Source organism: Pagrus pagrus (genome assembly GCF_965226575.1).
Source record: "Pagrus pagrus genome assembly, chromosome: 13".
NCBI classification, from domain to species: domain Eukaryota; kingdom Metazoa; phylum Chordata; class Actinopteri; order Spariformes; family Sparidae; genus Pagrus; species Pagrus pagrus.
In genome coordinates, this window is record NC_140197.1 from 14,408,098 (window position 1) to 14,427,434 (window position 19,337).

The 19,337-nt window shown below is 41.6% G+C and overlaps 1 protein-coding gene across 2 annotated transcripts in view; it reads left to right on the forward strand.

Moving 5' to 3' along the window:
* The window catches only part of mgat5b (alpha-1,6-mannosylglycoprotein 6-beta-N-acetylglucosaminyltransferase B), a 68,059-nt gene that overhangs the window by 38,817 nt on the left and 9,905 nt on the right, over positions 1–19,337 (forward strand). For both annotated transcript variants that reach the window (XM_084371637.1, XM_084371638.1), the window contains 6 exons: positions 8,663–8,794; positions 10,622–10,755; positions 12,547–12,677; positions 17,229–17,384; positions 17,544–17,690; positions 18,781–18,897. In XM_084371637.1, coding sequence (XP_084227763.1) covers positions 8,663–8,794; positions 10,622–10,755; positions 12,547–12,677; positions 17,229–17,384; positions 17,544–17,690; positions 18,781–18,897 — 817 coding nt within the window. The remainder of the gene's footprint in view (positions 1–8,662; positions 8,795–10,621; positions 10,756–12,546; positions 12,678–17,228; positions 17,385–17,543; positions 17,691–18,780; positions 18,898–19,337) is intronic.

Genomic DNA, 19,337 nt, shown 5'->3' on the forward strand with positions numbered 1-19,337 from the left:
TTATGGGATTTGTAAATTGTCCGGTTAGTGGCAGATGCCGAACATCCATAAATCCTCCTCTCTGTAACTGTTAATGAATAGAAACAGGCAACATTTCTCTCCATCCCTTACTCTTCCTCTCCCACACACTATTAAATTGACAGATCGTTATGTGGGTTGTGCTCCCACGGATTGCCTCAGGCTCGCATCTATTTACATTTCCTGCTCTTCGCTTTTCCCACCCGGGCTTTGCAAGGGAGCTTAATATCAGTGGATGGGGCCCCGCTGTGGTTCTCATGTGGACAGGATCGGTGATATGTTTAGCCTCTTCCTCCGATAGACAAATTAGCCACACTGGGAGCTCAGCTGCAGTGAGAGTCGAGCTGTTGGTCTGCATCACATAATTGCCTCTAATTGGCAACATTCATGCTCTCTGGTGGCGTCAATGAGTAGTCACTTTGGCTGGTGTCCTTCCCTTTAGACAAATCGGTTCTTCTCACACGTCTCTCCCGCAGCCAACATCTTTTCTCTGCAGCGAGGTCTTTAGCTTATTTTTGCCGCAGATGCTCGACGGAGTTCTCTGAGGAAAGACGTGCTGGTCTTTTCTCTGTCCACACACTGGGAAATGCTCTCAAGGGAGGCACTGATCACACCCTGAGGAGAGAATCACGTATATGTATATATGATTTTTCTCAATACATGGCAGTGTGGAGGCACAAGAGATGCTTTCATCGTGGCAGCATCAGCTTTGCCTTTTGCTCTAGTATTATGCTGTTTTGTTGGCAAGTTTACATTTTCACATGGGAATCGCACGCGTTCATACATGATTGTTTTTTTTCACATGTGGAATAGTAAACATGACACATTTTTAGCATTACTGTAAGCCTAGTCTGTGTGCACGTTAGCATTCAGCCTCAAAGCACCACTGTGCCTATATGTTGGTGTTGAACTTCCATTTTCAACTTATGCTTTAGCGACGAAATCCACATCGGAGCAAGCTGTTGTGGATAAGCTGATTAAGTACAGGACGCTTCGGAAACCAGGGTTTCTATTCAGTTTGGAACATATCGTTATACTGTTTCTTTTCAGTTTTCTGTCCCTTCTTGCTTTGGTTCAGGCAACGAAATACTTAAATAAACTAAATAAACTTCAACATGTCGGTATCAGATCATGCCAGCTATATATACGTCCTCACAGAGTCGCGAGCACGACCACTGACTCACGTTTTCATTGCAGGTCTGACTGAACAGTTGGAACTTACGACTATATAATCATTGGTAATAATATCAATCATCAACTAGGGACAAGAGTTGAAAATTCAATAAACTCTGTGCAACACATTTTTATACTCTGTATGAGAACTATATAAAACTGAATCATTCCAGTTAAATGAAATAAAGATAATAATAATAATAATTGACAGTTTTAAAATCTTCTTGCCAAGATGGCTACATTTGACTCGATGGTAATCACTCTTTACCTCTAAATGAACTCTAACTAATTTAATTTAAATGCATCACTAACCATCAACTGCCTCCCCTACCACTCTCCTGTTGTAGTGTCGTAAAGAGAGCTAGTGATGGAAGAAACAAGAGAGGACGTACAGTCATCTTTCCTGGGTTTACTGTAATTGAGGTTGAGTGTTGTGACATCATTTCTGTCAGTAACGCCGACACTTGTCGCACACCGTGGGGAAGGAGGGCCCCCACGGCAATGCGCCGAACGTCAGAGACAGCTGTCACTTCCGCTCGGGGATCTCCCCTCATCTCCTCCCCGAGCGACACGGGTAATTGGCCGTCGACGGAGCATAGCGCCTCAACACCTGAGGAGCAGTGGATGGTGGGGGGGGAGCGGGAAAACAGGGGAGGATGGAGGTGCAGCTGCAGCCTGTCAGGTTTAGAGGTTCTGTCAGCAGAGTGGAGAAGGAGTGTACGGTGCTCACTGTAGTGTTGTGATTCAGAGGTAAACCCAAGGAACCAGTGTTTTGGTGCTCAGACCAGTCTCACATGGGATGGATGCACTCAAACTCACTCACACCATTCACTGATTTTAACGCACTATTGTATCTCTGCTGTGGATTTTGCAGATGACCGTGTAAACGCAGCTACAGTCAACAACCTGGTGATTTCATCATGTTTCTCCAGGCAAACATGCAGACTCGCCTGGACTGTGTGATCAGTAACCCTCAGAAATGACTTAACAAAATGTCAAACGGGAGATCAATCGCGTCTCTAGCCCGGCAGCCCGGCCTGAACGCTGGATCTAATGACAGGCACGCGTAGGGCAGTCTGAAGCGTGAAATAAGATGAAATCAAAGCTCCGACAAAGAGCCTTATTATGCTGCCAGTCTCAGGTTGTGCTGACGCTCTTTCAACCCGCGGCCTTCTGATTGATGTGCCTTTGTTTTCTATGCGTTGAGATGAAAAGCAAAACAGCGGCGTCGTTAAAAATAACCTGAGTGTGCCGTCAGTGAGATAACGCAAGTTAAATTGTCTTCAGTACAACGGCGCTGGAGTTTTGGCTATTAGAGGTTAACAGTGCAGTCGACTTTCGTGTGATATTCCTTGATTACTGTAGAGCGTTTAATTGCTTGAAAATACAACTGTCGGCAGTGTTTCTGGTTGTGTTGCTGTTCAGGCTCAGTGTTTTGCTCTTTTTAGAGGTTTCAAACCAATTTTCCGAGAGATTTTATTGCCCTACACACCCAAGATTGTTTCTGCAGCATAAGTACACCGCTCGCTACAGTTTAAGAAGATGAGGTCCGCTTCCTGTGATGTTGGCAGCTCAGAAAGTGCTCCCCGAGTAGAAGCTGAAAATAAAACGCAAATGAGCTGCTGATTTTGCACATCAGTGAGTAAAAGGAAACCACCACAAAACAAACTGAATTCATCCCTGATCTTCTATGTTTTTTCCCCTAATTAATGCAGATTCGTTTCCAGTTTTTCTTTTTTTTTTTTAACAAAAGCTGAGGATAATGAGCCCTGTTTACTCTTCATGCATTGAACAGCTGTAAACAACACAAAGTGAGAGTGCTGCTCGTGGGACAGCAGCTGTATCTGATCATAACCGCATCAACGTCTGAGTTTTCGGTCCTGGTGTGGTCGATTAGCATGCCGGCGGCGCAGATACTGTCCTCTCTGCCTGTGTCATGCGCCACACACTGCGAGCCCTCCCCGCAGCCACCGCGCAGCCCTCGGTGCACTCCTGTCACCCAGTCGCAGCCACTGGAAATCTCCCTCAGCCAATTCCCCTCGCTGCTGGACATGCGCGCCTCTTTTTAAAGGACTAATGCAGTGTGACTATGGAGTCTCTTACCCTTGTTTGTTTCTCTGTCTCTCTCCCTTCCCTGAAACTGGTGAGCTGCAGTGGTGCCAGTGACCAGCTGTGAACCAGATAAATGATGCCCGATGGCGGTTTTCAAGCCTTGCACCGTTTGTCCTTCTCTTCCTCTCACAACTCACTTCGCTTCTCTGAAGCCTGAGCAGGTCATTAAAGTCACTTTCATACTGTGTCCTAAAGGACGATGCTGACAAAATTGTATTTCTTCATTGAATAAAATGAGTCAGTTATCGTCTGTTATCGCCAGATAAAGCTTCTGCCTCCGCGCAAACCCTTTTAAAAACACATTTAGAAACATAAAGTCGTACACAGTGACATATATTATTCATCATGATGAACGCGTTCTGAAACAACTCCGTAACTGCCTTTTTAAATATTTGAAGAGCAGCTCTGTGTCTGGTAGACGTCTCCGAGCGTGCTCACGGATGCCTGTTCGGCGTTATCGCTGCTGAGAGGGTTAAGCTATACTGAATGTTCATCACGATATATATGGTTCTTTAATGTGTTTTTAATGGTGTTGGAAGGCAGTGGAGTTGTGAATGGTGAAGGCGGATACTTGTTAGTGGAGAAGATTCATTGTTGGTTTTGGTGTTTTCATTGGATTGAATGATAACGATAGAAAAAGATAAAATAATGGGAGCGTTATCCTTTAATCTTGTAGATAAAGACAGAAAGGGAGTTGTTTGTGCCCGCTTGTGTACCCACACTGTAGATGTCTGTGTGCCTGTGTGGTACAGTACATGTATATGTGTCTGTGTGTGCTCCCGTTTCCACACTACTGGCTCCTTAATGCACTTTAATCCCTTTACTCTTCCCCTTAAAGTTTGCCTAGATTTGCATATATCCAATTAAACCCCCTGAACAGCGGCGGCTTCAGTGGATCTGAGAGGAGCCGAGTCACGCGCAGTTCTGCTCTCAGTCACTGTAATACATCTGCTCTCACATTAATGCACGTCGGCATTTACCTCTGAGGGTCCATATAGGCCGTAAATTAAATTCAAACTCAGGGTGAAACCTCACACACAAACGCACCTATACTAGTGGAAGCACATGTATGTCAATTACACTACATGCACACACTGCTAGCAGGCAAACCCACACACTTAATTGAAAGAATATACATACACAGCACTGGCATGTATATCAAATACCTGGACGTGGTCATACCTAGCGTTAGCATCCGTCCTGATTGATTCAATCACACTTGGACAGCTTTCCTGAGCCACACTGAAGGACCGCCTACTCAACTGATGTCCTCTGTGAAGCGGGGAGAAGACGCCACAGCAACATGTCGAATGGATTACACACTGTCTGATTTCCCTGTGGTTCACTGTAGTGCAAATGACATGTTTGGACCTAACCTGCCAATATCAGCAGCATGATAGTGAACACAATGTTTCAGCTAACCACTGAACTAGTAAACTCCCATATCCCTGAATCTCTTAACAAATCACGCAATTTCAAAGATTTGTTGAGTGAGAAGAAACTTAAAAAACTTTGTAAAACACCTACAGTATGGTGAATTCATAAAAGTTGGTGACTTCTTGTAATTCCATTAAATGCAGTTCAGTAAGTCCTTTGTTTCTTTGAAAAAGTTTGTCGCAGCAACACTGTACCTGCCTGTCCGCTACATCACAGCGCTGACACTCCTCGTCTCTTACCTGCCAGCATTTGGCGTCTGTTTGAACGCACTGTTCCCCCAGGCTCTCTTCAAAGAATGCGCGATTTTGTGAGTTGTTGCTTTAGGAGGAGCTTGACAAACTTTGTGAAACACAGTCTATGAAAAATTCATAATTATCATAACAAGTATTTTCTTTTTTGATTAAAAATGTGTTTGTTTGTCCCTGCGATTGGTGGCTACATCTGTTGGTCCCCCAGTTAAAAACAACGTATTTGGTCTTAGCAAACCGACAAATCAAAAGTGGTCGCTTGGGACTCGTTCTGATTCCAGGTGTGAACTGATGTGCTAACAGCTGTCCACTTGTAATTGGATCACCCACAAAACATGTTAATGCTAGGTATGCTGGAATTGACATTCTCATCAGCTGTACATGTGTTTAGTGCTGATTAAGCAATTCAACATTCCTATTATTGCCATTCAAACTCAAGACAGGTACACAGTAGAACGACATTATGTTGCATCTGGCTCAAGACACTAAAAACACAAGCGCCTGTGTGTACATACACCCACATTGACTCATGTACATGTGCATACACAGCCCTGCATTCCCCAATGTACACGACAACACCCATGCAAACATACAGACACGCATGCATGCGGACAGTTGTGTGCAATATGTATATTAATTGTTAGCATGCTGACACTAAAATAAGATGAACATGATAAACATAAGTGCCAAATGGTTATGCTTGTAGCTTTGTCATCGTGATAAATTCATGTTTTGTGAGAAAATGTCAAATACTGTAAATGTAAAACATGGAATATCCATAAAAATGTATTTTTTCTGACCATGTAATTGAATCAATGTTGTTGTCTGTTCATATTTTTGCACACCATCTTGTCCGTCTTTTATAATTCACCACTCCTCTGTAATCTATATAGATTATATATAAATATAAATTTCTCTGTAATCTAAATGGATTATATATAAATATAAGTTTATATGCTGTCTGCTGGACTGTATTGTATCCACCTGGCTGTACACTGAACACAATGTAGAGAACAGGAACACAGCTTCAGTGAAGAGCACTTTTGTTTGTGTAGGCTCTGAATTGCCCTGGTGTGTACCTTTTTCAGTGACCACAGCATAAATCCGACACGCTCCTGCTCATTATCCCCTCTACTGTATGGGGAATTGGCAACCATGCCTGTTTCCGCAAGGCTGCACAGCTGACTAAATGTGTTCACTGTCCAAAGGAGGATCGATAGGCTCTTGTTTCGCAGGTGTTTGTGTGTGTGGATTCTGGCATGTGTTTCTGAACCAGGTAGTGAGAGAGAGAGAGAGAGTGGGAGTTTAAGGTCATGGGTGTGTGACTACCGCTGCAGAAACTTTCATGAAGTGGTCGCAGTTAACAACACTGAAAGCTTTGATGCATTCCAGCAAACCGACAGTCTTTTCTTCATGACTCCCCCGAGAGAGATGCTTTCTTTGCTGTTGGTCATTCTTTGAGATATGTGGCAGACATTTTTATATTAGAGCAGAAGCCTCGATGGAATCCAGTGGGTTTTTTTTTCTATTGTGAACAATGTGGTTGCAGTATCTGTTTTATAGACTTCTTCATGTATCAGTTACAAATTGTATAAAAAAACCCATAATGTAGTAGGTGTAGCTAGAAATTTAGCATCAAACTCAGGCTTAAAGGAGCAATATGTTAGAATTGTCCACCTCTTGACTCGTACTCCAAACAAATAGGGGGCAGCATATCACCAGAGTAACACCGCTAACTAAGAAATGTCGTGAACAACTGCATGTAGCGTCCTCACATGTATAGTATGTGTGTTTTTGTGTGCGTTTAGCGGTCTGATGAAATATATTATAAAAATATTCTAGAGTTAGTTATCCTGTTTTTCTAGCTGCTTCAAAATGTCCCATGGCCCATTACCCTGACATACATAAACTGCACTGTATTTTACCAATCTGAGCATTAACTTCTTCTGCTGCACTGTTATTTCTTTCACAAAGGCGTTGTTCTCAAGAGCTGCCGAAGTTTGACAAAGCAATTCTTTTTGTCTGGATGAAAACAGACACACTTGATTGCCTTTTTCTCAAACAAAGTGCTACCTTGATCCCCACTGAAAGCGGAGCACTCTGAAGCTGAGCTGTACTTTGTCATAGCAGACAGCAAATTTATATCTCCTGTCTTTCCTGTTTTTGGGAACGTAACACTCTTCTGTAGCTGCTTTTGTCTGGCTTTATTTATGCCTCCTTTTGTTCCGGCTGCAGAATCTTGATATCTAAACTGATCAAGCCAATCCGCTTCACTGCACAGAGCGGCAAAGTAACAAGGGCACGTTATCTCAACGCAACAGTGACTTGCAATCTCAGATATTTTAATTATATGATCAATATGCAAGAATGCTGCTGTCATTCACACCTTGTGCAGAAAGCAATATGAAAAAAGACGCTCAAACTAGATTAAAACAGACGGCAACCTTCATACTCACAGCCTAGTTAGTCTAGAGTGCACTGTATTTACTGTCTGCCATCCTCCATTATATATATATATATACAGTATATCTATAAATAGATAGTCACTGCTGATGCTAGCATGTTGATTTTAGCCCGTTGTTATATTCGTTGTTGAAAGCTTATCTTCGCAGGTGTAATTTTAACCCTGTTCACCGTGTTACTTTAGCGTGTTAGCATGCTAGCATTTGCATTAGCACTAAACATTTAATGTCCAGCCGCAGACTAAACATTTGACCTTACTGTGGGGCTAGATGAAAGGTCTGAGGATGAAGGTTATTACAGCTAATCCTCTGAGAACCATGAGTGTTTGTACCAAATTTAAAGGCACCAGAGTCAATGTGATTCAGCTTCTGGGGACCATGAATGTCCATAAAAACAAAAAAAAAAGAAAGACCGGCATTGACATACAATACATAGAGCTATGGCTCAAAAGTCTGGTAGGAGAGCTAACAATGCAAGCCGACATTTATGTAGTAAGTGATTGGATGGCATCATGAAGCAAAATAACCAGTCCCTCCGCCTCTGTAAATGATGTGTACTTAATGAACGGCTGCATTTCTCAAAAAATGTGTGTTTTGAGATCAAGTTGTGCAGATAAACTGGGTGACCCCCGAAGCGAGACATCGCTGCCTTGTAGCGCTGATTTCTTGTATCGCTCGCTTGAATGGCTCCGCCGTCATCTCGCCGAGCGCGCCGACATGCTTCACAACGCAACTGGCCCCTTTCATTCTTCCCGTCTCCAACTCTCCGTCTGACTGTGTCTCTCTCTAAGACGTACCCAATTGTATCTTCAGGGAAATGGGAGAAATTGCACTGGAGAGCTTTGAAATGAGCAGTCCCATCTGGGGTGCCTTGGTGGATTGAAAGTCTTTGAGTTAATTTGTAGTATTTTATCGCACGTTTATGGGGAATGGTCTGTCATGATCACTACGCTGTCATCACAATAATGACCATAATATTCCTCTCGTGTCTTATAAGAGCTGCATTGGAAGATTCCTCTGCAAGAATTCATCTGTGCAGGGACGGCAGTACTGGAGCAGCGATATTGACAATTTCTTTAATTAAATGAACTAACTGAATGGGAGGAAGTAATGCTGTGACTATCCATTGACAGCAGCCCGACAACAACCAGTGTTAAGGCTTTTTTCCCACATTGCAGTGAGTCGATAAAAGCACATCTGACCCGTCTGCAGGTTTTTGGGGGTCCCACCAGGAAGAGGAAGCTGCCCTCTGACGGGACCTCTGCCCTTCGACCTCATCTACACCGACTACCACGGCTTGCAGCAGATGAAGCAGCACATGGGGCTCTCGCTGAGGAAGCACAAGTCAGTCTCTCTTTCTCTTTGTGGCTTTTCTGTTTCTTAACCAAGCTCTACGTGCACTGTTTGTTTGTTGCATCCGTTTCTGTTCCCATTAATTGCCTTTCTGATGAAATACTTCGCCGTTATTGGCTTATTGGCTGGCTGGTGTTACAGGTCGGTAACTTCACCGCGCATCAGCAGAATTCTCCCTTTTGGAGGGATTCAATTTGGCCTCTTTGCACAACGATCAATCAACAAGGTGCAGGCTTCAGGGTCAATGTTTGCTCTGCTCTTATTTTGTTTTTATCACAGATGCAAAGTCTGATTAGGTTATCTGCTTAGAGTGAACGCCTCTACACAAGTGCATACTCAAATTCTGTGATCAGATACAGCTCCTGCATTTGTAAACGCTTAAAGGAGACATGTTATGATACCCAGTTTGCTCTGATTGGTGACAAGGTGATGTAGTGTGATGTCACAAAGTTCTGAAATTAAAGGCAGGGCTACTGACGAGGCATTTCAGGAGCAGTGTTTTCTGTGGGAGAGCGGAGCTTCTGCTGGTGCGGACTTTAACCTTTTAACTTTCAAGACATTTTGCATGCACCAGAACTTTTATTAAACACTGAGGGAAAGGAAAAAACAAAAAAGCATAATAGAGCTCCTATGAAGTTTGTAGCTCGGATGTCCCTGGAAAGTTAGTTGGTAAAGTTTTTGTTCTTTGGTTCCAGCTGGGCAGCACCGGAGCTGTCACAGTGTAAAAGCAAATCCCCAAAACAATTCTTTTACTGCAACTCTGGGAAGGAAAATATGATTATGAAAAAAGGAAAACTCTAAAAGGAAACAAAATCTTCAAGTAATAATTATTACTGTGTAGCTGTAGTGCAGTTTATCTCATTCCACATTTTGCTATGAATGCTACAAGGAGAGGGGTTTAACATTTCTTATGTAACTCGTCAGCAGACGCACACATTCTCTCAAACGAGGCAGGAAAAGAGTGAAAACCTCCGCCGATTCCCATCAGCCCAAGGTCAGCTGATCGACCTGCGCTCCTCAGCTGTCACGAAGTGTCGGACCGATACTTTAATTTCCTGTCCGGCCCTGACACTGATCTAGAGATGCTTGGCATTGATAAATGTGCTCAGAGTGGATTACATCAATTGATTTTTAGCTTCCCAGTGTGAATATTCACCGCTGGTATAACTTGCCTCAAGCTGTTTATTGTAAACTTAACTCATAAAGTCCGTTCCACCCTCGTTTTCTTGTGTGAGCTCGATGTGGAAGGACAGTAACACAACATACTTTTTGATATTTTATGATCTGCAGTCAAGTGAGTGTAATCTATTCCTTCATTTTAGCCGGAACAATTTTCCAGTCTTTCCAAAGAGAGTTTGGAGTCGAGTATTTCTGAGAACAGTATCGGCCCATGTTTTGTGTCAGGTTGTGTCATGATCTGTTCCAGCGGAGGCCCCTGTGGTGTCTGTGGAACAAGGCTGTGATTTAAACCTCAGACGTCTCACCTTGAGGTTAGTGTAAGTTCTGCTCAGTGAGGGGAGACCGGCGGGGGGACATGGATATCCATCACCGCTGACAGCTTTACACACCAAGACAACCAGACAGTTAGAGAGCTGAGAGGAGCTCTCATGAGTCGAAGAAAAAAAGGAAAAAGTGCTGCTTGTTGTTGTTGTTATGCTGATAGATTCTTATTATGCATATAGGAGCTGAAATAAACCAAGGTAATGAAATTGTTTTTCGCTCTCTCGTCTCTCTCATTCAGGGGAGACTGTCCTGTTTGAAAGCTAGAGACATCTTTTGTTCTAATTTTAGCTCAGCCCATTTCTTATTTCGTCCCAGGTGCCACATCCGAGTGATTGACACCTTCGGCACCGAGCCCGCTTACAACCACGAGGAGTACGCCACGCTGCACGGCTACAGAACCAACTGGGGCTACTGGAACCTCCACGGCCAGCAGTACATGACCATGTTCCGTACGTGGGATTTCATTTCTCTCTTGGCAGAACGTGGCGGGATGTGATGTGTACACCGCTCTGAGTGAAGGCAGACTGTTCGAGTTTCTACGGTCCTGCGAGGCTTTGGACGCACAAACAGAGCAGAGAACTGAACAGCTGTGCCCGGGCAGATGCCTAAAGCCACCGACTGTTACCAAATGCACAAACACACAAGCGAACACACACATTCACAGCTCATTTAGCCTCCAATTAATTCGGCGACAGTGGGCAGCCCCGCTCGTTCCTAAATACTGAGTGTTATCACCCGGCTGACACTGTGAAAAATGTCAGCCTTCATCTCAGCTTTACCTGAAAATGCCTTTTTTTTTTCATTCGCTGTCTTGGAGCCAGCTGTAAATTTGCTGCAATCCAAAACTCTCAGTGCGTTAAAACTTTAGCAAAGACGACAGAAGGAAAGTGTTGATTGGAATTTCTAACTTCGATTCAATACTTTGACACTGAGGGCATAAATATTCTATATTCATTAAAAGATAAATATAACAAGTTTTGTATGCTGTGTGTTAAGAGCAGCAGCATCTAAGTCGGCTTCAGGAGGAGGTGGGGCTGCCATAAAGAGCCCTGATGTCATACTTGAGTACAAGTAAAGATATCAGAGTAAATATTACTTTGGTAAAAGTGAAAGTCAGCCGTATGAATAGTACTTGAGTAAATGCCTTAAAGTATCTGCTATTAGCTGAACCTATCAAAAGTACAAGTAAAGTAAATTATACGTATATTTACATGTATGTATGTATGTATGTATATGCTTTATATTAGGGGTCGACTGATTATCGACCTGGCAGATTATTTGATCCGATATTTAGCATTTTTAGAGTAGAGTATGTTAAGTAAGTGTACTTAGTTACATTTCATCACTGGGGCTACAGTATGTGAGCAGTACAGCGGTGCATGTTCAAAAGATACCTGGAAAAAGACTCAGAACTGCTTATGTGGTACAGTAGTTCTTGCTACAATAGGTTTCACCAAAACCACATTTTTCCGTGATGACACACACAGACAGAAATTCAGAAGGGGGAAAACATTACTAGTCACGCTGCCGTGAGTGGGAACAAAGTAAACATATGGTAGGATTTGGTGACGGGGCTCCAGATATAACTTTTTCACACTGGTAGCACTGATGTTAATTTAATTTCTTAACACATTATGTTAATGATAACAGGAATAAAGATGCTAATACATGTTTTTACAAAATTGCATTAACCCCAAGTGCTAAATTTTAGTTCGACCATTGAAAATGTTTAGTCGCACCCTGGAGCCCTGGATGATGTCAGCTGTTGTTGATGAAAACCTAACTGACGTGACTCAAGCAGAAACTTTCACGGACGAGGTTTATTCATGTCGTGTTTAGCCTTGTTCGCTGACCTGCCCTTCCTCACTCTCTCTAGGATTTATCATGATTTGAACGTTGTTAGAAAAATGTACTGTAAGTACACAGTTCACAGGGTCGTTTTTGGGACATTTAAATGTGTAAAGGTCGTATATTGTAGCTTAAACTGATGAAGTTTGCAGTGAAAATGTAATTTCAGCACACCTTTACAAATGCACAAAATAATAATCCTCAATCATAGTGAAATTCATCTCGACATAATTCCCACAGAGCTCCTTTTGTTCTGTATTGTCTACATGTGCAGCCGGCTGGATCTCCACAGCAACTCGTTACGTTTAATCACTTTTTTTCCCTTTTTTTTTTGAGACATGAAATTGGACCTGTAATGTTGTATTGCCAATTACTTTGTTTGTCCTTGGCAGCCCACACTCCTGATAACTCCTTTATGGGTTTTGTGGCGGAGGAGCTGAATGAGACGGAGAGACTGAACATTCAGCGCAACAAGGTTAACAATATGGCTGTTGTGTACGGGAAAGAAGCCAGCATGTGGAAGGTCAGTATCCCACAGTAAACACACTGATGATTATCGCCATAGCTACATATATGCCAGTTAATTAGGTGCAGTCAGCAGCCTGTAATAAATCCCGCCTTTGTCTGCACCTCATTTGCTTTAATAAGGGTAGACCGTGTGTTAAACTGATAGTGTGTTAGTACTGTAGAGATTGTATATTAACAATTTAGTGATCTGTAGTTCTTTTTTGTAATTAAGTTCTGTTAATTCAACACTGAATGTGTCTTCGCAATGAAGATTAAAGATGAGAAGGGCTCACAGAGTCAAAGAGACAAAGAATTCAACATGATGCTGTTATATATTACACTATCTTGTGTTGAAGGCGTACAAAAGTATTGATCTGTTACATACAAAGCAATAGCACTTGCTATGTAGTATTGAAAACATACGAGTCATATGAGAGGCTTTCTTTCACAATACTCTTTTGAAGCTGTGCTCCTACCAGCTTCCATTGTGAGATGAGTTGTTGAAGGTTCTCGAGACTACAGAGTGATTCCCACTCCTCTTGCCCTGGAGCAGCACTACATGGTTTAAAATGCCTTACAAGGCCGAATTACACTTTACTCTCGTTTGAATACTGTTGAACAGTGTAGCCCCGTTGCAGTGAAGGTTGTTATTGTGAGGGGGGAAAAAAATATAACACATATATATATATATATATATATATATATATATATATATATATATATATATATATATATATATACACACATATATATATATATATATATATATATATATATACACACACACACACACATACACGTGAACAAGGCCAACAGGGCACTAAATTCCTCCACTATCTAAGAGGGGACCACCGTTTCTGGTCATTTTGAAGAAACAAAAATAGAATAGAAAAGCTTCTTTTGAGGCCTTTTACCATAATATTACTTCAAATGTGTTCTTTTAATTTTTTAAAAGAAATTGCCAAGAGGGGACCTGGATCCTTGGATCTCTACCTTTCAAAGAGGGGGTTTCTATTATGCATTGGAGCGGTCTCTACCCATTCTTTCACCTAATGATAGTTTGATGAAGTTAGTTGAAGTTGATAATTAACTTTGATGTCATCAATATTTCAACATTTCTTTGTAATACCGATATTACGAAAACAATCATAGCCACTTCAATGGAGAATACACACACATACACACACAATACACATATTTTTAGTTTCCAACAGACTAACACCTCAAGGACACCGTAATCCTAAGTCCATCAAGCATAAAAGTCTGTAAACCTCTAAACAAAAAGATGCTCCTTAAAACTCCAGAACTTGCCTGAGAATCCTCAAGTTTTAAAGTTTTCTCCAGTTTAAAACTAATTGATGACAGTTGTCTATACAAACGTGGGTACATTGCAAACAGGAGCTCCTAAAAGGGGATTCATTAGAGCGTTACACACGGCAGACGACTGAAACATAGACGGATTAAATGCATTTGTCACAACATGGTTTTTGCATGCGCGGGTTTCTTTGAATCCGATAAAAGCAGAATAAATGTTTGGAGTTTGGAGAACTTTTGAATATCACTTTCCTCAGAAAACCCTCACAAACATACACTGTGAAAACACCCACTACATGTTACATCTCCCCGCAATCGAGTTACTCCTCCAGGAATTTAGCCTGAAGTGTGACGGCAGAGGAACAATTGTTTTTGTTTAGAGTAAATTTTCCCTTCGAGCTACTGGCATGATTTCTCGCTCTTACTGTAGCGTTTGAAGTGTGCTGCAGCAGCCTCCCCCAAGGTTTGGTTCACTTGAATTTTGACTGCAGCTTTGTTCCTACACTGCCATAAAATTCCCCTGTTTTTCAGAACAACTTGAGCTGCAGCGCAACATTCGTAAGTCTGAAAGACTGCAGTGTAAAAGTTGGGTTCTCTCCAGACAATGAATCCCCCCTCATTTAGAGCAGTCTTAACTTCATCCACCTCAGTTTTGAGGTTCGCGTGAGTTTTTCGGGCCTGTAAAGGTCCTACGAGAGGAGAAATGACTAACTCTTCATGTCGTATTCTCTCTTTTCCTCTACGTCTGCCTCTCTGCTCACTTCCCTCCTACTCATGCCTCTGTTCTCACCCTGTTACTATTCCTCTATCTATCATCCCGTGATGCCTCATTGATGGATCCACACAGCTTCAAGTGAGTACACCTGCTTTTCACGGGCGTCATCGATTCTCCAAACGCCCAAACTTGCTCTTTTTTTCCCCCCACTTCGGTTGTGTTTGCATGAACTTTTAGTGATATATTTTGAGAGCCTAAAAAATATCAGACATAAATGGCTTAATAAATAAATTAATGATATTTATATAATAATAATAGACATTTCTGCTTTGAATTTTGTATTAATCCCATTTAATTGAGCATTTTATTTATAATTTATTCATTTTTAACTGTTTTTTTATGTATTTATTTCTGTATTCTTGTCCCTCCTCATCTAATTTTACTTCAGAAGAGAAAGATCTTCATCACCTGATATTTTTTATGCCTGAACAAACAAACTCTCTTTGTTTTCACGACTGAATAAACTGAATAAACAAACTGACCGTAAAGGACAAGACAATTTCATGCTGCTTTACTTTGTTTATATGTAGCGGACTCTGCCCATTCTGGGGACCTTATTTTCCTCTGAGAACAGCTTGTTTATTCGGTTGTGGAAAAGATAAATATTTCTGAGTTTTTATTATTTATTGTCCATTATTACCTCATTAATATTGTAAATATGAAAAGTTTTGATTTCTTCTCCAAAACCACATAGTGCCCCTCTATCTTATTTATTTCTGATACAGACTAATTAAAGATGAAATATCTATTAAGGTCACGTTTTACGAAACTGATATATCCCTACATTTATTTACAGTTTTATTTTTGATGCATTCAATGGCATACCAATTTATTTATTGAGCCATTTTTTATCTTGCTTTCTGATTTGGGCAGATTCAGCCGTCCATAACAGAGCGACATCATCACGTTTGCAACATTTAAACAAGATTTAAATAAATGAATCACTGAGGTTGAGGCCTGTCTTAGCGGTCACATGAATCCAGTAATGTGAGTCAGATTTGATATCACTTTCAGCAAAGAGCGTGATTTCATCTCCATGTTGCTCAAAGAAATTAAAATTGCCCGAGATGAAAAATGAGGAATAACACTCAGCTGACATTTATAAATGATTTATGCCTTGAAGAAATAGCATTAGTGAATAATTCATAACATTCCCCCAGAAACACTTTTTGAGGCAAAACATATACATTGATTCTCCTCTTACATAACCTCACAGGGTCTGGATAGTTACCCGTTGCCAATATGATGATGTTATGGCTAACAAGAGCAGACTCTGCTCATTAGACCCCATCGTCTCATTTCCATTAGCCAATACTTTTGCTCGGGCAGGGGTGATAATCTTGCCCTCCCTATGCCTTTGGGCTTTTCTCCCCCGCCCTTATAATAGTGGTTGTCAGTAATACTGTGGGTCATAGCTGTGTCGGTGCTTTAGTGAGGACAGTAAAAAATAGGACAGCGTAAAGACGGGGAAATCTATGAATTATTGAAAATATCAACAGAATGTAAAGAAATAACAGCTTTGATGATATGACGTGTTGTTAAGATACTGTATATCCTAAAGATAGCATGCTAACCAGTTGGTGCCAGCCCATCACGGTCCAAAGCTCCTTGGCCCTCCCCCACTGCTCAGAGCTCCTAGTCCAGATTGCAAGCTGCATGGCTAAATGAGCTAACTAGCTAATGGCAGCCACAGTTAGCAGGCTACTCTGGTCATATGCTGCCCTCTATTGGTTTGGAGTACTAAATTATAAGGTGGCCAGTTCTTGCATATTGCATCTTTTAATGCAATCTAGTTCATAAAAACAGTCTACAGTATGTTTTGTGTTGTAGTGATATCTACCACAGTGTTACTAACATGCAAGCCCTTTGTCTAAAAACCTCAATTCAAAGCTCCTGTGCAGTTAGCAGTTACTCTGATGATATGCTGCCGCATTTTGTTGGCAGCATTAATTCAACAGGTAGCATATTCTTACATATTGCACCTTTTAAAACAATTGCTGGGAGGGCAGAGAGGGACTCATGCACACACAGGCATCCCGGCCACCAAAACAAAGAACAGAGAAGCTCAGATCACAACACACATAGAGGGAGTGAGACATCCGTCTCTGTTAGGACGCCATTACATGTCTTTGTACTGCAAATTGTTGCTAGATGCCGCATAAATGTGCAGGAAGATCTGCACATTTATATGCAATTTGAGACAACTACCAGTTTTTAAAGGATGCCAGATACTCTTTCCAAACTGCGGGAAAAACATGTACTTGACAAGTCAAGCGGAACAGTGCAAGGCAATATATGCCAAACACAGAGCGAGCCAACCAACGGGGAGATACTCTGGACTGAAAAAAATACTAATTTGAATGCAAATAAGATGACCCCCCTTTGTAGCACTGTGTGTTTGCACTGTTAAATTATTTACTTTACTCGACTATTTCTAAGTGCTTAACTCATTTTGTCTGCACCCTTTATGTCTCAAAGGGAAAGGAGAAGTTCCTGACCATTCTGCATCGCTACATGGACATCCACGGGACGGTGTACTACGAGACGCAGCGTCCCCCGGAGGTGCCTGCCTTCGTCAAGAACCACGGTCTGCTGCCTCAGCAGGAGCTGCAGCAGCTCCTCAGAAAGGCCAAGGTAGGAGGAGTCTTACAGAGGCTTTGATGCAAAGATGTTTGAATACCCAAAATCTGCATAATACTGACGTGTTTTTATACAAGTCTTACACAAGTGTTGACCTGGATATGAGCATCTCATTGTATAAACTTGAGATCTCCTCCTCTTTTTCCTGTCAAGCTCTTTATCGGGTTTGGCTTCCCCTACGAAGGTCCCGCCCCTTTGGAGGCCATAGCCAATGGCTGCATCTTCCTCCAACCCAAGTTTAATCCCCCTCACAGCTCTCTCAATCATGAGTTCTTCAGAGGAAAACCCACCTCCAGGAAGGTAGAGACCATTACTTGGAAGCCATCACTTTTATCTGTTATTTTTATCAGCACTACTTAAAACACAAGATATAGTTTTGGAGAAGAAATTCAAACTCAGAAACTTTTTTCTATTAATGATTTATTCATCTTTTAATGAACTGACTTTTTCATCACATTGAGTCAAGATTGTCTGTTTGAGTCCACATTTCTGATTCTGACCCTATTACTGTCATTTTACTTTGTACTTCCACTTTCCTGTTAGCAAATTTATATTAACCTAACTCTGAATAACCATTTTCCATAAATACATAAAACCTCTACACAGGACCATATTTGTGCTATAAACCTTTATACTTACATGCAACAGTTGAATAAGAAAAAAGGTGATAAATCCAAAAGTCTGTCTTAAATTTGGTTAACGATTATCCGGAAAGGTCTGTATGAAAAAGTATGAAAGAGTAGCATCTCCAGCTAAATGAACTTACTGTCTTACCAATGGTTCACGAAGGCTTTATTTATCATACTATGGCTCCAAAAACATGCTGTGAACACATCTTAAGAGCTGATAAGAGAAAACAACAACCTCCAATAGAGCACTTTAAAGTAGATAAGCGCATTTATCTCTTCCTCTCCTAGCTAATATCAACATAAAGCAAAGGAAAATGGCGCAAATTTGGGTGAAATACAATTTGAATCCCTCCAATCCGTCTTCCCATTCAAATACATTGCAGTAACTGCGATTGAAACATCTCAGTAACACTGCATTTCTTAATAACAAGCTTAATTTAACCAAGTAATATGAAGTGCTTATTAAGCATTACAGACTCACCATTGCATTGGGCTAATCCACTAGTAATTTTGCTGCCTCAACTCACACATGCTCTTCACACTTGGAAAAATTCTCACTATAATTTAACTCGGTATTACTCACAATGCGAAACTAAACTCTGACAAATCTTGTGCCATTAAAACTAGATGGTAACAAAACAAAACTCCCTGATACAAATAACTAGAGACCATCTTGCGGCTGCTAAATATGCATTCTGTGCAGATCTTGTCTTCAGTCGGTGTTTTATTGTGACTGTTAATCACATTTATTCCTCCCTCAGGTGTCCTCTCAGCATCCGTATGCAGAGCAGTATATTGGCAGACCACATGTCATCACCATTGACTTCAATAACTCCGAAGAGTTTGATGCAACCATCCGTGAGATCATGAGGATCAACGTATGTTCAGGTTTTTTGTGTTCGCTTCCCAAACTCACTTAAAATAATGGCTTTCTAATATTACAGTCCAGCAAATACACTTTACACTGCTGCTTAATGATGATAATAATGGTAATTCACTCCCTTTGCACTCCTTAGTCTGGTCTGACCCACTTTCGAAGCCCTCAGCTTTTAATAGAGCTCTTAATCACAGCATCTGACATTACAGCAAAATGCTTAGCTGGCTCCCTCTCCGCTATCCGCACTGCTAATTGCTTGAGATATTGAGCAGCTCAGTAGGTAAACTGTGCACACACCTGGGTTTACATGGCACTTTTCCAGAGGCCAGCCCCACAGGCAGCCCGCATTATCCGCAGCAGATCATATTAATCAATCACGCTGTGCTCAATCTGTCACCACAACAACACTGAGCCCGCAGCCAAGCCTCTCGCGGTGCCGAG